Source organism: Cervus canadensis, chromosome 1 (assembly GCF_019320065.1).
Source record: "Cervus canadensis isolate Bull #8, Minnesota chromosome 1, ASM1932006v1, whole genome shotgun sequence".
NCBI lineage: Eukaryota > Metazoa > Chordata > Mammalia > Artiodactyla > Cervidae > Cervus > Cervus canadensis.
Window position 1 is genome coordinate 99,124,961 of NC_057386.1, and position 16,708 is coordinate 99,141,668.

The window sequence follows — 16,708 nt, forward strand, 5'->3', positions numbered from 1 at the left end:
TCCATACTGAAATTCTAGGGCAAATTTAAGTAACTCCAATAAAGAAACCTTCCAGTCAGTCAAGAGTGTTTATTTATGACCCCCTTGGGCCAGGCACTCTTCTGGCCGATATGAAATGATACAAAATAAAGGGCGATCCTCACCCTTATGATCTCTTGAAAGCAAACGGATCGAATTTGCACACACACACACACACACACACACACTATGTGGGTGGTCATCAAACTCAACTATATAGGCATATAACAGCCTTATTCATTAATAGAAAAATCATGATTAGAAAATTAAATGTACCAAATTAGAAAAATTGGGGAGTAATTAATTTTATTACAAATAGATTAAAGCATGTTCATAAAACATGTCTTTTATATAACGAGTCTCATTAAGCCATTAAAACTGGGAACACTCCCTCACCCTCCCACAAATCTACAGAAAACTCTTGGAACCTATTATTTATTGCGCAAATATGGATACACACCGGCCTTGAGGAGCTGCTGGAGTGAATACAATGAGAAGGCCTGTGTCCTGCTAAACTGTAACTTCTTCAAAGACTGGGCTTTTCTTACTGGCCTTGACATCCTGCACTCTGGATACAGAAGTGGTGAAGAAGTAAGAATGAAAGGATGGTCTAGGTGAGTAAAGATTCAAAGAGGAGATGCTGCTGCTGCTGCTAAGTCGCTTCAGTCATGTCCGACTCTGTGCGACCCCACAGACCGCAGCCCACCAGGCCCGTCCGTCCATGGGATTCTCCAGGCAAGAGTACTGGAGTGGGTTGCCATTGCCTTCTCCGAAAGAGGAGATGAACTTAGGAGAATTTTAAGAAAGAAAGAAGAGGACTAGGATGTTAAGTGGGTCCAGTGGGTTGGTCTCAGCGGGCTTCCAAGCTTAGGAAGAGGACCTGACATTTTCAGCCTGACTGAGGAAGGGTCTGCCCCTAGTTTGGTCCAGGGGCCATCTGAGCATCCCTGGATCTTTGTCAGAGCAGTTCTCCCCAGTCCTCATGGAGGGCCTAGCAGGGCAAGAAAGCAAAGCTACTTAAAAAGAAACACTGAAACTCCACGGTATTTTAGCTTATGGCTTCCTTGGTGGCTCTGCAGTAAAGAATCCACCTGTAATGCAGGAGACACATGTTCAATCCCTGAGTTGGGAGGATCCCCTGTAGAAGGAAATGGCAACCCACTCCAGTATTCTTGACCGGGAAACTCCACGGACAGAGGAACTTGGTGGGCACAATTCATGGGGTCGCAAGAGTCAAACATGACTTGGCGACATCACCACCATCTCTGCTGACATCTTAAGGATCCATCCTTCTGTCTGACTCCATGTGGAGAATATACCGGAGTACATCCTGCCAGTTTGCATCCACTTGTCGACAAGCAGTTGGAGGCTATTTCTTCTTTGCCTGCCCTGGCCCTTGCTTGATCCTAATTTAAAGCAAATTTCAGGAGGCCGGAGACTTAGATCTGTTTTCATTTCTGCAGGCTTCGAACAGTGCCTGCCTCCGTAGGCATTCAGTCAACAGAGTGTTCGTTAAATGAATAAATGTGATTATTCTGGCCATTTGTCTTCGTTTGTCTTTACTTTTGGTTTTTCCACCCCCTCTCTTCAGAGAGTTGTTAACAGGAGGGAACGAAGTCCCTTCGTTCCATCAGCCCACTAGACCCTGGCCAAGGGTCCCGGCCCAGCCCTTTGGGAACGGGGATCCCTCGGGAAGGAACAAGGAGTCCTGGCTCAGGGGCGGGGAAGAGGGAAGAGGCAGGAAGTTCTTCCCACTTCTTCTGGCTCCCGCGGCATCCGCAGCGCCCGGCCCGCCCGTTATTTGGGGCTCGGGGCGTCCGGGGAGGGGAGCTCGGGCCGCTCGGGCGCATCCCCGTCCGAGGCCCGGGGCACCCAGCACCCCGTCAGCGCTGGCACCTGCCGGACCGCCCGGCGGCGGCCCCGGCGAGCCGGACCGGGGCCCCCCCCGCCGCCGCGAAGGTGGGGAAGGGGAGGGGACAGGCGAGCTCGCGCCGGCCTGCTGCGCGCCCGGGGCCCACTCGCCGCGCCGCCGGAGCGCGGGGGAGGGGACGGCGAGCGCCCCCCGCGCGACCCCAGTCCGACCTCCCGAGCTGCGCCGGGCGAGGGCGCCCGGGCCCGAGAACTCTGGTCGCGGGACCCGCATCCAGGTGCCGGATCCGCGCCGCGCGCCGGGCGAGGAGCGCGTCCCCCGGCCTCCCTGCGCCCGGCTCCGGGCGGCCTCGGCCTGGACCCCGGCCCCGCTCGGGACCCCCAGCCCCGGCGCCGCGCCCGCGCCTGGGTCTCCCCTCCCCCTCGGGGTGGGGGCGGGGCGGCCGCGGCGCCCGGAGAGCGCATCGATCGGCAGCTTTGTTATTGATCAGAAAGTGCCCGCCGCCGACCCGGCTGCCGGCCGGCCCCGCGCGACCCCCAACCCGTTGCGGGTGCCGTCCCCCGGCTGACAGGTGCTCCCAGCCCCTCGCCAGGGACTCCTCGGCGCGCCCGGCTCCCCGCGTCCCCACCCCCCTTTCCTCCCTCGCCTTCGCCCCCACCCCACCCCCACCGCCTCGGCACAGCGCAGGATTTGTTTAAACCTTGGGAAACTGGTTCAGGTCCAGGTTTTGCTTTGATCCTCGGCACAAACTGGAGACGCAGAAGAGGGCCCTCGGAGAAAGTCTTGGATGGGAGTATGTGGAAAGTGCCCCGCGAGGCTCGGCGGCCAGAGCAGGCGCGGCGCGTCCCGCCCGGCGCGGCCCTCCCCCGGCGGCGCTGATTCCGTCCCGGAGCCCCGCTCCCCCAGTGCCCGCCGACCGCGCGCCCGCCCGCTCAGCCCAATGCTCCTCTTCGGGCTCCTCCTGCTGACATCCGCCCTGGCCGGCCAGAGACCCGGGACCCGGGCTGAGTCCAACCTGAGCAGCAAACTCCAGCTCGCCAGCAACAAGGAGCAGAACGGTGAGTCCCCCCAAGCTCCTTCTCCCGCTCGCTTCCCGCGCCGCATTGTGCACCCGGGCGGGATGCACCCCGGCCCGCGCGGGGACGGACGCCTCCGCGCGCGTTCGCAGGCACCGGCTTTCGGAGGTTCCGCGGAGTTTGCAACTTCGGGAGCGGCCGCCGGGGCTCCAGCCCGGCGGCGTGAGTGTTTCTGCGGGCGCAGCCGGAGAGGGGACGTTCGGGGAGCCCCGGGGAACGTCGGTGCCAGCGTGCCTTGCAAGAACTCATGTTGCCAGAGTTCTAAGTTCAAGAACTGCCTCTAAATCCGAAGCCAACACGAATGAGTCTTGGCGTGTTTGACTTTACTCAGAGTTTTTTGGATTGGGGAGGGGTTGTCCCAGGACGTGTATCAACCTCATTAATTGAAGCGCTCTAAGTGGAAAGACATCAGTTAATCAATACATAGGAAGTAAAGCGGTTAAGAGGCCGTGTGGATGTTTTTAGGAGGTATTTAAAAAATGTATTTCTCTTGCGCTTTTTTTTTTTTTAATATGCCTTTGTACTCTGAAGCTCTTACCTTTCTGGTGGTGTGTTTTTATATGCGATGGTGAGTGGCTGCTATTTTGTGTGTGCTGGAAACGACTTAATCCTGCATAGGAAATGAGAATTACTTTCAGCTTTCAAGTGTACCTGAAATGTTTAGAAAACTCTCAGATGCAAGTTCCCTTGGGCTGGGATTGCACAGGGCTGGAGAAAGGCTCCTTTCATGAAGCCAGGGCTGCTTCAGGGTGTGTAATTTGCTTAGCCTCTGAACTCCATATGATTTACATCATTCAGTTTCTAAACTCTTTTGCTCTTGATCTACCATTATGAAGTCATTTTTGAGACTACTTTGTAAATAGAAATTTTATACTGCACATGAAACCACAATGTTAATGCAGGCTGTCTAAAATTAGAATATTAAACACCCTGTTTACAAGCAGTGGCTCTTAGTTTTATTTGAAAAGAAATGTACATGTTTTGACTGCTTTGTGTGCCATCTATTCAGAATGCAAGAATGCTGTCTCTTCATTAACCAGGCGACATGAACATAAGCAGCATACTTAGGAGATTGGAATGGTGTATGCTGTGTTTTTAAGTCTGAGCACCATTTTCTCTATGTTTTGGGGGCGTTTCCAAGCTTTAGTTTTGTACTGAAACTCTCCAAAGTGTTCACCTCTAAGAAAGCACAGAAAGTTCTAACGTACAGAAGGAGAGAAAATAAGGATTCCTGGGACCTTTGTAGCCATTACGTGTATTTATTGTACCGGCAGCAAGACAAGCTATCACATTCATCAGCTAGACTTAATGTGGCTGCTTCTTACAACTTGTTGATGTGATGGCACATGGCACCTGCAGGCTGCTTGAGCTGTTGATCAAAAGGCAGCCTAGGGATCCATCTCTAATCACTGGGACTGCAGAGGACTGGGGAGGGGGGTGATCAAAGAAGTCACAGCACCAGCTGTACCCTGGCAGGAAACAGATCAGACCAACCTTTGTTCTTTCTCATGTAAAATAAATGTCAAGCTCAAAACATTGCCTCTTACTGGACAGACTTTCTCAAAATGAGTATGCATGCTATTCCTGGCTTCTGGCTTCTGTTTTTGACTCTTCCTGCCCCAGGTCCCTTCTCCTGCTGCTCACACATATCAGGCCTGGCCTGACATCTCTTATGTTCCCGAGTCCCTTTAGGACGTGCGCCTGTCACTGTCCTTTCCTTGTCATTGTTGTCGTGTGGTCCATGTGCCACCATCCCTTTTAACCAGACTCCAGAACTTTCATGGGATCTTAGGCCACTTCCTGGAGTAGGTGCACACCCTCCTGAGAAATGGGTTCATGAAGTCAGGCCACACACATTCTGTTGCCGTCAGAGACTGGGCCATTTCTCTTCCTAAGATGCATGATGCTAAAAATAGCTGGGTTGTTTCCTAATCTGTGGGCAGAGGACTGGGCTATGTTTAGCCCTATGAGGGTTGGCCTCCGGAAGTAAGTGGAGGTGGAGGCACCACTCACCTTGCGGTGTTCAGGCTGAGAAGCGAGGCGGCCAACGCTAGGGGGCGGTATAGAGCTATTTTCCCCGCAGAGGCAAGTTTCCAGGATGGGAGGGTAACAGGTAGTTGCTGATTAAGATTCCCCCAGGGAATGTGAGCAGGTTTGCTGGAACTTCTCTTTTTGTGTGACTTTCAAATGTTCCACCCCGTCAAGTGGGCATTTTTTGCTCTCCTGTTGAATTTTGATTGATTTTTGATTGCCTTGTTGCCCTTCTCAATTTAGGTGTCTAATTCTGAAAGTACAGACCCACCTGAGGATGCCACCTAAAAAGTGCCATTGGCCCAGTTTGTAATGGATCGTTTCTGAAAGATCTTCCAAGTGCGAAATATGAAATGTCCAAATTGACCTATCATGACTGTAGGAGCTCATTTTGACTTTCATGGACCCCTTCTCCACCATGGGACCATTTTTTTTCTGGAGTATTCCAAAGTCTCCTGTGGTGTCGTCCCCATCACATCCCCAGGCCTGCCCAGTTTCAGATCAGCTGGGTGTCCTGAGATGTGTTATAAATGGAGATTGATTGCTGTAGCCAGTGTGGGTACTTGGGTTTACACTGGGGCAAGAGAGGTGTTTCAAAGTTATCCTTGAGACATCAGTGTCATTTGCCCAGTTAATTAGGTACTTGGATGTTTACTTAAAACTACGTTGCAATTCTTGCCACTTGCCATCTTCTGTGAAGATAATTGTATCCTCCAGTATCACCTGTTACCTCTGCGTCTTTTGTTTCTGCCCGTGCCACGTGGCTTGTCGGATCTTAGTTCCCCACCGTATATGGATTGAACCCCCTGAGTGAAATCGCCGAGTACTAACCACTCAACTACCAGGGAAGTCCTGCCTTTGTGTCTTCATCCTTCACACGACTCCTAACAATGAAGTCTCACATATCCACCGAGGATTTCCACCCAGATTTCACTTAAAGAGGGAGATAAATCAGAACACACACACACACACAAAAAAAAATCAGAACGCTGAGGTAGGCAGAGTTTCTTACCTGTACGCTCATGGCCATGGAAAAATTACTGTGATCTGTGTGAACTCATTTTAGAAGAGGATGCCTCCCAAGAAATGAGTAAGTTCCAAGATACTGTAGCAGAAGGAACCATATATATAACAAACAAAACAAAACTCAGCTTATTTGTTTATCTCCTGTGTGTAGCCCTAAGTGGGCTTCCCAGGTAGCTCAGTGGTAAAGAATCGCCTGCCAGTGCAGGAGCTGAAGGAGACTGGGGTTCGATCTCTGGGTCAGGAAGATCCCCTGGAGGAGGAAATGGCAACCCACTCCAGTATTCTTGCCTGGACAATCCCATGGACAGAGGAAAGGAGCCTGGCGGATTATGTCCATAGGGTCACAAAGGTCAGACAGGACCGAGCTACTGAGCACACACACATGTAGCCTCAATAGACGCCAATCACAAGTGTCTGGACTAAGGCCTCACCTGCCTTGTGTCACTGGACAGGAATCTTTAGTTACCCACAGCCCTGAAACATGCTTCTGACTTCATCCTCTTTAACTATTGTGAGTGTAGATTTGAAATATGCCTCTATTAGGGTTTTCCTTATAAACATCACTTTTAAAAAATTGAGTAGAGTTGATCTTTAATCTTATGTAATGTACAGTATAATGAGTCACAATTATTACAGTTTATACTCCATTTATAGTTATTGTAAAGTATTGCCTACATTCCTGTCTGGTGTAATATACATTGTAGCTTATTTTATACATAATAGTGGACCTTTTAATTCCCTATCCTTATAAGCTCCTCCTCCTCCCTTCTCCCAACGCATATCATTTATCATATGTGCACTTTTCCTCAAGGACTTTTTTGGCCTGTGAAGCCATTTACTTTGGGGACAAATGGTCCCCTTGTAATGTGTCACTGAGTATGTGTATCTTGTATTTGTGGCTTTTCTGTCATTTTCAGTGCCAGCTTTCTCCTCCTCTGGCCAGTATGTCCCTACCCACTCCCCCTACAATTCTCAGGTCGCCGCTTCAAAGCTGTATTTGAAGCAGCACTGCTCATCACAATCCTCAGAATACTGTCCACGAGTAAAGAACTCTGCCCAAGGACTCAAGGGACTTTCCTGTTAGTCTGTAAGTTGTCATGAAAGACCTTTGTGACAATTATTTTTGTTGTTTAGGGTTTTTTTTTTAACTTCCTCCTGGTTCTCCGCTCTCTTTGGGATAGTTGAGGAAGTTGAAGAAGTGAAGTACCATTATGTAATGATGAATATTGCTTTTCACAAGAGGTGACCGGAAAAACCCCCTTCTATTTTATGGTAACTTTTCTTCTCCTACCAACTCTTCTTATCTTTTATGCTTAATCTGATATACTTGGTGATTACTTTTAAAAGGTGATTAGACAGTACAAAGATCTGTGTGAAGCTTTAGAGACTTTATATCACTTGTGAATAGTTGTAAGCAGATGCTAGCGGCCGACCCTGAACTTTCCTCTTTGTTGGATTTTGTAGATCCCTGTCTTGGCCATTGGGATCCTAGCTTGGTCTATTCTTATTTCATCCTTCCTAAAATTTATTTCTTACATATATTCTGGGCATTCTTTTCCACTTCATGTTTTTTCAGAGTTTATGGTGCTGAAATTTTGCTGTACATGTAAATTGCACACTTTTTGTAGAAATAGAAATCTAGTGATCATGTGATGTATGTTAAATAGGTCTTAATTGAATCAATGCATTTGTAATATCCACCCTCCCAAAAGTCCCCAAGACTGCTAAACATTTCCCTAAAGGTTTCTGTTTTGTTTTTATTTATTTTTAAAATTTTAAGTTTATTTTATATTGGAGTATAGTTGATTAACAAAGTTTGTAGTTGTAGGATTGCAAAGTGATTCAACTAAACATATACTTTTATCCCTTCTTTTTCAAATTCTTTTCTCATTTAGGTTATTCCAGAAAATTGAGCAAAGTGGAAGTTTCTGTTTGTAGCAATCAACATGGTAGAAGTCGTAATAAAAGTCCCTTCATTTACTTTGTCTGATTTTAATTTTTTTGATGATTTTAGTTGAAAACGTTATCTGTAGTCATAATATCTTTGTATCAATGGTCCCCAACTTTTTCGGCACCAGGGATGGGTTTCATGGAAGACAATTTTTCCATAGACCCAGGGGTGGGGAGATAGTTTAAGGATGATTCAAGTGTATTACATTTATTTGCACTTTATTTCTCTTATGAATACATCAGCTCCACCTCAGACCATCAGGCATTTGATCCCAGAAGTTGGGGATCTCTGCTGTATGTAATGCTGTATCATTTCTGTATAGCTCATTGGTTAAGGGGGTCTCTGTGAATTATTTTTCTCTACCACTGTCTCCACCTGTGATTTTTTTTTTTTTCTCGCATCTCCCTTTCCTGTCTCCGGAGGACATGTCTAGTCGTTGATTTTTGGCTAGTAACCCCAGGTTCGACCACACCAATTGTGGAAATATGGAAACATCCCCAGAGGATTGGGAAGGAGCCCAGCTGCTCCTCCAGGACAGATGGAGCACCTTTGTTCCTGGCCCATCTCTGGACATCGGAGGCAGTGCCCCAGCCCTGCTGGCCTCCTTCCTGATGAATCGCTGTGCCTGCCACTCTGATGGTTAAGCCTTTTGACACTTTCCACTATGGACAATTTAGTTCATAACGGAGTTAAAACTGCTGTCTCTTCTCCCCACTGCTGGGCATTCAGGCCCGATGCACCTGCGGCCTGAAGGACCCAGAGAGAAGAAAGGGTACATCCTTCTTCGAGCCTTCTTCTTGCAGTTTGGTTCGAGCCAAGGGTGTGTGTGTGGGTGAGATGGGGCAGGGGATGTGGCATGGATGGCATGGGACTGGAGCACTCGGGTGCCTGACCCTGCTTCCCCAGGTGATGCCGAGCAGCTGCTCCCGCCTGGGTACCACCTTCCTGTTATCTGGGTTAAAGAGACCGTCTGCTCTCTGAGGCCCTTTTTCTAACTGCTTACATTAACCACCCCTGTTCATCACATCAAGGTGGATCCACTCTTTGGTATTCTGCTTGTTGTTTATTGGTTTATTTGTTGTCTCCATGCCCTGACCCCCACCCTGTAGAGTGTCAGGCCCCTGAGAGCGGAACCCTGTCTGACTTGTTCTCTATGGATGCTCCAGAGCGGGGAACTGAGGGTGTCATAGGTTGAGGATTTGTTGGATGGTTCTGGATGTTAGTGTCTTGTTCCATGAGGACTCTGGCGTTGCCTGGAACCTGCAGGCCATCTTGGAAGGTGGCATTTTGACACTGGACCTTTCACATTGCTTGCCTGTTTTCATAGGAAGAGAAACTTGCTTATTGGCTGGGATGGGAGATGCCAATGAGAGTTTTACTTTGTCATTTTAGTAAATGTCCCACATTACCAGGAGTGTACCAATTCGGTGGGTAGGCTTCCCAGAAGTGGTGCTAGTGACTGTCTTAGCAGTGCCACTCTGCCAGGCCGTCAGCAGGTGGACCACGTGTGGTCAGGCTCCTGCACTGCCCAGGATGGTGAACTCTGAATGGCTGACACAACTCCAGAACCAGCGTGCTTCCCGCCTCCTGCTTGTGGTGCACAGGTTAGAAATCAGCAGGAAGTCTGGTGTGTGGAGCCTTAGAGCTGGAGGGGTCCCAGGAATCTGTCCCCGCCGACGTGGAAAGTGAGGCCTGGACCACCAAGGTGACTTGGTCAAGGTCGCCCTGGAGGGCAGCCAAGTTCAACGGCTCATGTGCTGATCTGTTTTTCTTCCAGGAGAACCAATTAGGCAAATGGAATTCTAGTGTCAAAATTCCAACACTCTGTATAAAAGCATTTTTTTTTACTGTTTTATGAGGTTTCATGCTTTGGGGGCAGTAAGGGGATGTGGGACTCCTTTGATCCTGAAACATTGTTTATGGGAACACGAAGGACAACAATCTTAGAATAATCATGCTAATTAAATATAATTGGCTAATGTCTATTGTAATATGGCTGTTGTGGTGGAAATATGACAGCTTGGCAAATGACTTGAAATACTTTCTTTAGAATTGTTACTGTGATGTCTTGAGATCTTATTTTCAGTAGGTCTGTGGATAAACAGTGTTTGGTTGCATATTTTGCTATATTTGTTGAGGATGGTGAAGAGGAAGACTGACATTGGAAAGCCTGGCTTCACAGGGAGCTTTTCTTTTGCTTTCTGTTTTTTATTTTGGCAGTTTTGAACATTTTATTTAGCAGGATGTCTCATTGGTAAAAGTACCATCGAAATGAGTGGATGAGCGTGGTTTAGTGAGCTCTAGGGTGCACAGCCTGTTATTCTTATGCAGTGGATTTAGTGAATGATTTCAGCCTTTATTTACACTGTATTACAGGATTTCCTAGTCAGAGGTTCAGATTGCTCTTAAAGCCAAGAGCATCAAGGAAATTAATTTATACCTGTGGACTTGAATCCTTTCCTAAAACAGGATTCACTTACCTTTTTAAAAAATTGTGTTTGCAGAGTTCAACATCTGAGAATAGTTGAGCTGCATTTATAAAGGGGAGTTACTTTCTTATATTTATCCTTAAAGCCACATTACTACGAGTGATGTTTTTGGTAGCATCAGCTCATTTTGTCTTTTACATTATGAGGATACATTGTAAGCGAAGTTCAGCTCCTCTTACCTGCTGTCTTCCTCCACATCAGACCTCTTATGCCACCTTCGAATTGGTGACAGAGCAGCCTCCTTCCTGGACATCTGCCTTGTTGCAAAGCCAAACCATCTTTGCCAGACTGGCTTCAGTAATTTTACTTTCTTAGTGTTAGGCTTAATTCCTTTTTAATTTTCAATCTGTGATTTTTTTTTTTTTAATTTGGCATTTCCTCTATTGCATAGTAGTTGAGCCATTTTTCAATTGAGGGAAGGTCTATTGGATTGTTGCCAGGTTTGGAGGAGCCAAGGCAAAGCGGATGTCTGGCTCTTTGAGGAAACCAGCATCCCCAGCAGCGTGAGGCCCGTGGATGATAATAAGTATCATCAATGCGGCTCTGCCTTGCTCCTGTGTCCACTGCGCTCTGCTGAGAAACCAGGACGCGCTCCTGGAAAGGGCAGCATCTGCAAGCATCCTTTGGGGGCGATTCGATGGGATGAAAGGGTTCTTACTTAGTAAGCTGCTGGTTTTCTGATGGTTAATGATGATTCCGCAGGAGAGCCTATTAGGAGCTAGTCTTGTGCTCAGTAGTTGCAGACAGTATGGAGTTTATATCTCTGTAACCTCCCCTTGTGGTATTAGGAAAAACACGGAGGCTTTACTGGCTAAGTAGCCAAGGTCGCACAGCTGGTAAATGTTTGGACCTGGATCTGACTCCAGGCCAGGACTCAGAGCCACGTGCCTCCCTCTTCATGACTTAACGGTCTAGTGTTTTATTAGAACATTGTTTTTAAACAGCAAATATTTATAAGTGTCTGCTCTGTGCTAAGCTCTGCCCTCGGTGCTGGATACACAGAGAAGACTTGGTCCTCGTCCTTGCAAAGCTCTGTCCAGGGAGGACTGTGGCTCAGAGTTCATCTCCTGGTCTGTTAGTTCTGGGCTTCCGGTGCTATGGGAATGCAGAGGGCTTTACTGCATTCTCGCACTCTCCAAAACTCTGTTGATTGACCAAGTGGTGGATTCGGCCTGGGAAAGAGGCACATGGAGAAAAGCCCCCACAAGGGAGCTGACATGTTTTGAAGTGGGCTTGAAGAGGGAAAAAGAGGAAAGGGTTCTAGGCCGAGGGCGCCCTGCATCAGAGAGTAGAGGCAAGTCTGGGGCCCATGGTGAGCAGAGGTGGGGGAAGATTCAAGGGCCGGATGCTGTTTGCAGGGCGTGCCTCCTGCAGGGTTGGCAGCTCACAAACAAAATTCCAGAAAAGGTTGTCTTCACTCTGCAAACAACAGAAGCTGGAGAGGGTGTGGAGACAAGGGAACTCTCCTACACTGTTGGTGGGAATGGCCATTGGTGTGGTCACTACGGAGAACAGTATGGCAGGTCCTCAAAAGACTAGAAATACAGAGCTGCCGTATGATCCGGTAATCCCACTACTGGGCATACAGCCAGAGAAAAGTAATTCAGAAGGGTTCATGCACCTCAGTGTTCACAGAAGCGCTGTTTACAATAGCCAGGACATGGAAGCAACCTAAGTGTCCATTCACAGATGAATGGTTAAAGAAGATGTGGTACATACACATATATAATGGAATATTACTCAGCCACGCAAAAGAATGAAATAATGTCATTTGCAGAAACATGGATGACCTAGAGATTATCAGACTAAGTCAGAAAGAGGAAGACAAATGCCATATGATATATATCACTTACATGTGAAATCTAAAGAAGAAAAAGATACAAATGAACTTATTTACAAGACAGACATAGAGAACAAATTCAATGTTACCAAAGGGGAAAGGTGAGAGAAAGATAAAGTAGGAGTTTGGGACTGACATATACACCTTACTATATATAAAATGAATAAGCAACAAAGACCAACTGTATGGCATAGGGAAATACACCTGATATTTTGTAATAACCTATAAAATAAAAGAATCTGAAAGAGAATATATATATATATATATATATATATATATGTACATACCAAATAGATACATATCTACATATGTATATGTACACATGAGTGTATGTGATCAGTGTCTTCAGTGGTGGCTGACTCTCTGCAACGCTGTGGACAGTAGCCTGCCAGGCTCCTCTGTCCATGGGGTTCTCCAGGCAAGAATACTGGAGTGGGTTTCCATGCCCTCCTCCAGAGGAGATATATATATATACACACACACACACACACACACACATATATGCCTATATACATATACATCAGTTATATGTATATATATATAGACTTCCCTAGTGGCTCAGATGGTAAAGAATCTGCCTGCAATGCAGGAGACCTGGGTTCGATCCCTGGGTTGGGAAGATCCCCTGGAGAAGGGCATGGCAACCCACTCCAGTATTCTTGCCTGGAGAATTCCATGGAGAGAGGATCCTGGTGGGCTACAGGCCATGGGGTCACAAAGAGTTGGACACGACTGAGCATGTGGCACAAGCATATATGTATATATGGTATACATATGTATATATTCGGTATGTACATACGTACACATACATATACTGAATGACTGTGTTGTACACCTGAAGCTAACAGCATGGTAAACCAAGTGGACTTCAATAAAAAACCAAAAGACTGTCTTCATGTTTAAGATTGGTCAGAAGCTTCCAGTTACTTTATCGGCAGGCAGGCAGCAGTTCTGAACTGGTGTGAGCAGATAAGGGCTCTTTGGGGTTTTCTTGGGAAGCTCTGCACCAGTCTGGGGGCGGGCTGGACAGTCTCAGGGATGCTTGAATAAGGGAAGCCAGTGTCCATGCTGCTGTCTGTTGCCTGCTATTTACATGAGTAAACAAAGAGCTGACTTCACACTCCATTCACAAAATGGATGGCAGGAGGAGGCTGGGTGCAGGACCAGGATGGGGTAAGGCGGCAGTGTACGTGCAATTAGTGTAATGACGTTCTTCTCCTGAAAGGAGCAAGGAAAACAGCCTTTGCCCTTTCAAGGGCAAAGATTTTGAGTTTCCTGGAAAAGTAACTCCTGTGAGGTAAGGCAAATGCAGGAGGTTGGTCCTGGTTCCTTGGACACGACGCTAGAAATATTTTGAGGTATTTGAGGATTTGAAATGAATGCATTCTCTTGGTGGATGGGCTGTGTGGATCTCACGTCATTTTTTTTGAAGTCAGGCTATTTGCATTCCAGGAAAGCCTTGTTCCTGAGTGGACACTATTTTAAGCTTTTTGGCCTTTGCATGATGGTCTTGGGCTTCTTTGCTCTGAATATGCACAGCTGGTCCTTGCACCTGCCTTGGGAATCGGTACGCAGATCAGAAACCATTAACAACAGAAGCTGGCCTTCCGTGGTGCTTATCTCATGTTGTTTCTGGCAGTTATTTTTGCTGGGTATTTATAAGGACATCTGTCTTTTAAAGAGTCATGTTATTTATCTTTTTATTTTTTTCTTGACTGAGGAATAAATCACAGCTTGTTTCCTTACTGCCACACACATTCATGGTCTGAGGTGATTATAAATGCAAATTGTAAGTCATTAAAGTGTTATAATGTCTTTTTCTGTGCTGGCAGGCGATGTTTAAAATCACTGTATAAAGAAGGATCATTTGCTTAGAATGTGATTAAGAGATGGGAACAAATGAGAAGAAAAAAGTATCCAGTTCTTTCCTGGAAAATTCTTACCAGGTTTGGAGAAAAGGGGAACTTCAGGGTTCAATTTTGATGTACCCTACTTTAAACTTGAGACATGGTGATGGGAGGGTGCACATAGTTTAAGAACACAGGAAAACACAGTAACTTCCAGCACTTTCATATTTTTCCTTGGAGATAGATTAGACTTCTTAGAGTGTGACTTGCCATCTGATTAGCCTCTCAAAGGATGGAGATTGAACTCCATAAAAACAAGAAGCCAAACTGGCTAGTGCTCATGGAGGGCCAGAGATGCGGTGTCCTGGAGGCAGGTCTCCCCTGCTGGTAATAGATTTATGTTGTGGGTCATAAAAGGTATTGGGGTGGCTTCCTGTTAAATAAGCAGCAGTGTTTCAACCTGTGGGTTTTGTGACTGGTTTTACTTTTATCTGTAAACTGAAGTGCACTCTATCAGGAGATCCCCACGGAAATGAGTTGCCTCTGTGATACAGGAGACTAGCTCTCATAGCAAACTACCATTTCTAGAGTTTCAGATGCAGTTTCTTGTATAGCATAAATATATATGATGGCCTCAGCTATATCTTTATTTTGTGTTAGTCACAAAACCATTTGTAGAAGAATCAACAATCAAAAATAGGCATTTCCTGGTCAAAATCTGGCCAAGATATTGAGAGATGTTCAGAGAATCTAGATACCTCATTGATAAAGGTTAACCCTTGAAAAAGTAGTTTGAACCTCTGTTTTCTTGAGACTGTTCATAGGCTTGATGTTTACAGGCATGATTAAAAATGAAATATTAAGAATTAAATGATCTGTATTTTTGTTCGTAGTACTTTTTTCATCATGGTAGAAGATGCATCTTTCATGGATACTGATCACTTTTCATGGGCACCAGTGCACACCTCTTAAACTAACTGCTCTAGAAAGGTTCCCTTTGAGAATTAATATTTACATCCTCAGAAATCAATTATGGTGTCTGGATCCCAATTTCCTTGCAATCTTCCTTTGTGGTCACTTCCAAATGGCCAGCCTACTGTAGCAAAACACTCAGAGGTGCAAATCTTCTGGAAGAAGTGCAAATGCTATACTTTTACTTGGGAAAAACGGGAAAGGAGGACTTCTTTAATATATCTGCTGGGCATTTAAAACTGCACAAAGCACAGGAAATAGTTTGGGAATGTGGGAGCATGTGGTGTTTCCAAGTACAAACATTGTTTTGAAAATTTCCCCGGTAGTGGTGAATTATATGAGACCACGTCCAGCTAAGGAGAGCTTGTTTAACTGGCTTGTGGTTCTGGGGTTCATTCAAACACTCTTAAACAAAATAAAGGGAGTGGATGTAATGACTTCTTTATGGAAAGGCCGTAAAAAGGTACAGAGCCGTGTAAACAAATTGAGTCATTTACTAGATGTTTCAGTGATAGATTTGCAGTCCAAATTCAGGGTTGTGTGTTATGGTTTACAGGCTCTGACCATGTTCTACCTTAAAAATGAAGTTACAAGCTTGTTTTTTGGTTTGTTTAGATGTTTGCTTTTCTTTGGTGCATGGAAATCCGTTATTGCTATGTTATGTGACAGTTTGAAAAAATACAATTCTGAACATCGACTTGTATACTGGTTCAACTTTGGAAAATGGTGAGAAACTCACGTGTGAAAAGTTGAACTGACCTGATGTTTGGTAGCCCTGGGTTCTATTCAAGAAAAATAGGATGATTGAAATTGAAGTTTTCCTTCTGGGCTCAGGCATGTCCGAACTAATTGTAAAATAATTGTTCTGGCTAACAAGAGCAGGCCCATAACTACAACTATGTAAAGTGGAACTCCAACAACAGTTATGATTTACAGTTATGGTAACTCTGCCAATCTTGTAATAAAACCGCTATTATAACCAACCTACAGTCACATTCATTCCTCTTGGTTGAGGCATAGGTAAAAAGCCCTCCCCCAAGTGGTCTTGCTTTCCAGAGCTGCTGTTGCATTAGGATATTCATTGATCTCCTCTAAGATTGGTATGAGGGCTGTGCCATCCGGTGAAGGGGAGGCGGGTGGAGTGAGAGTCAGAACACGTGGTTTTGCACACCCGTCATGGTGACTAGCGGCAGCGGAAAGCCAGAAATAAATTTGGAAATTGAAGTGAGGAAAGGAAACTAAATAATTTCTATGTTGATACCATAACATTTATTCATTCTGTAACTTCTCTCCATCAGGGTTGGCTTGCCTGGCCTTAGAGGAAGTGGATTGTGTAAGAAACCTCGGTAAAAATCAATGAGCCTTTCTAAGGTCTGAAAACTGGTGGCATCACACCATACTGGCAGCTTTCAAGTGTTCCTGCGGGAAGTTTGGCAGCGGAAATAGCTGCTCCAGCTCCACAGGCCTGAAAAACAAGGGACAATGGTGGATATTATAGCTTCTGTGTAATGTGTGACTTGCCATTTCCTTTTTTCCCCCCTCTTTTTAATGAATATGGGTTACATGGCCTTAAGTCTGTGAAAGATCT

General features: G+C 46.1%; 1 protein-coding gene across 2 annotated transcripts in view; it reads left to right on the forward strand.

Moving 5' to 3' along the window:
* The first annotated feature begins 1,862 nt into the window (after nt 1-1,862).
* The window catches only part of PDGFC (platelet derived growth factor C), a 242,398-nt gene continuing 227,552 nt past the window's right edge, over nt 1,863-16,708 (forward strand). The window contains exons 1-2 of one of the 2 annotated variants that reach the window (XM_043487665.1): nt 1,863-1,977; nt 2,607-2,946. In XM_043487665.1, coding sequence (XP_043343600.1) covers nt 2,676-2,946 — 271 coding nt within the window. In that variant the 5' untranslated portion in view covers nt 1,863-1,977; nt 2,607-2,675. Of the gene's footprint in view, nt 1,978-2,541; nt 2,947-16,708 lie in introns of those variants that run through there. The other variant, XM_043487675.1, reaches the window with a different exon arrangement.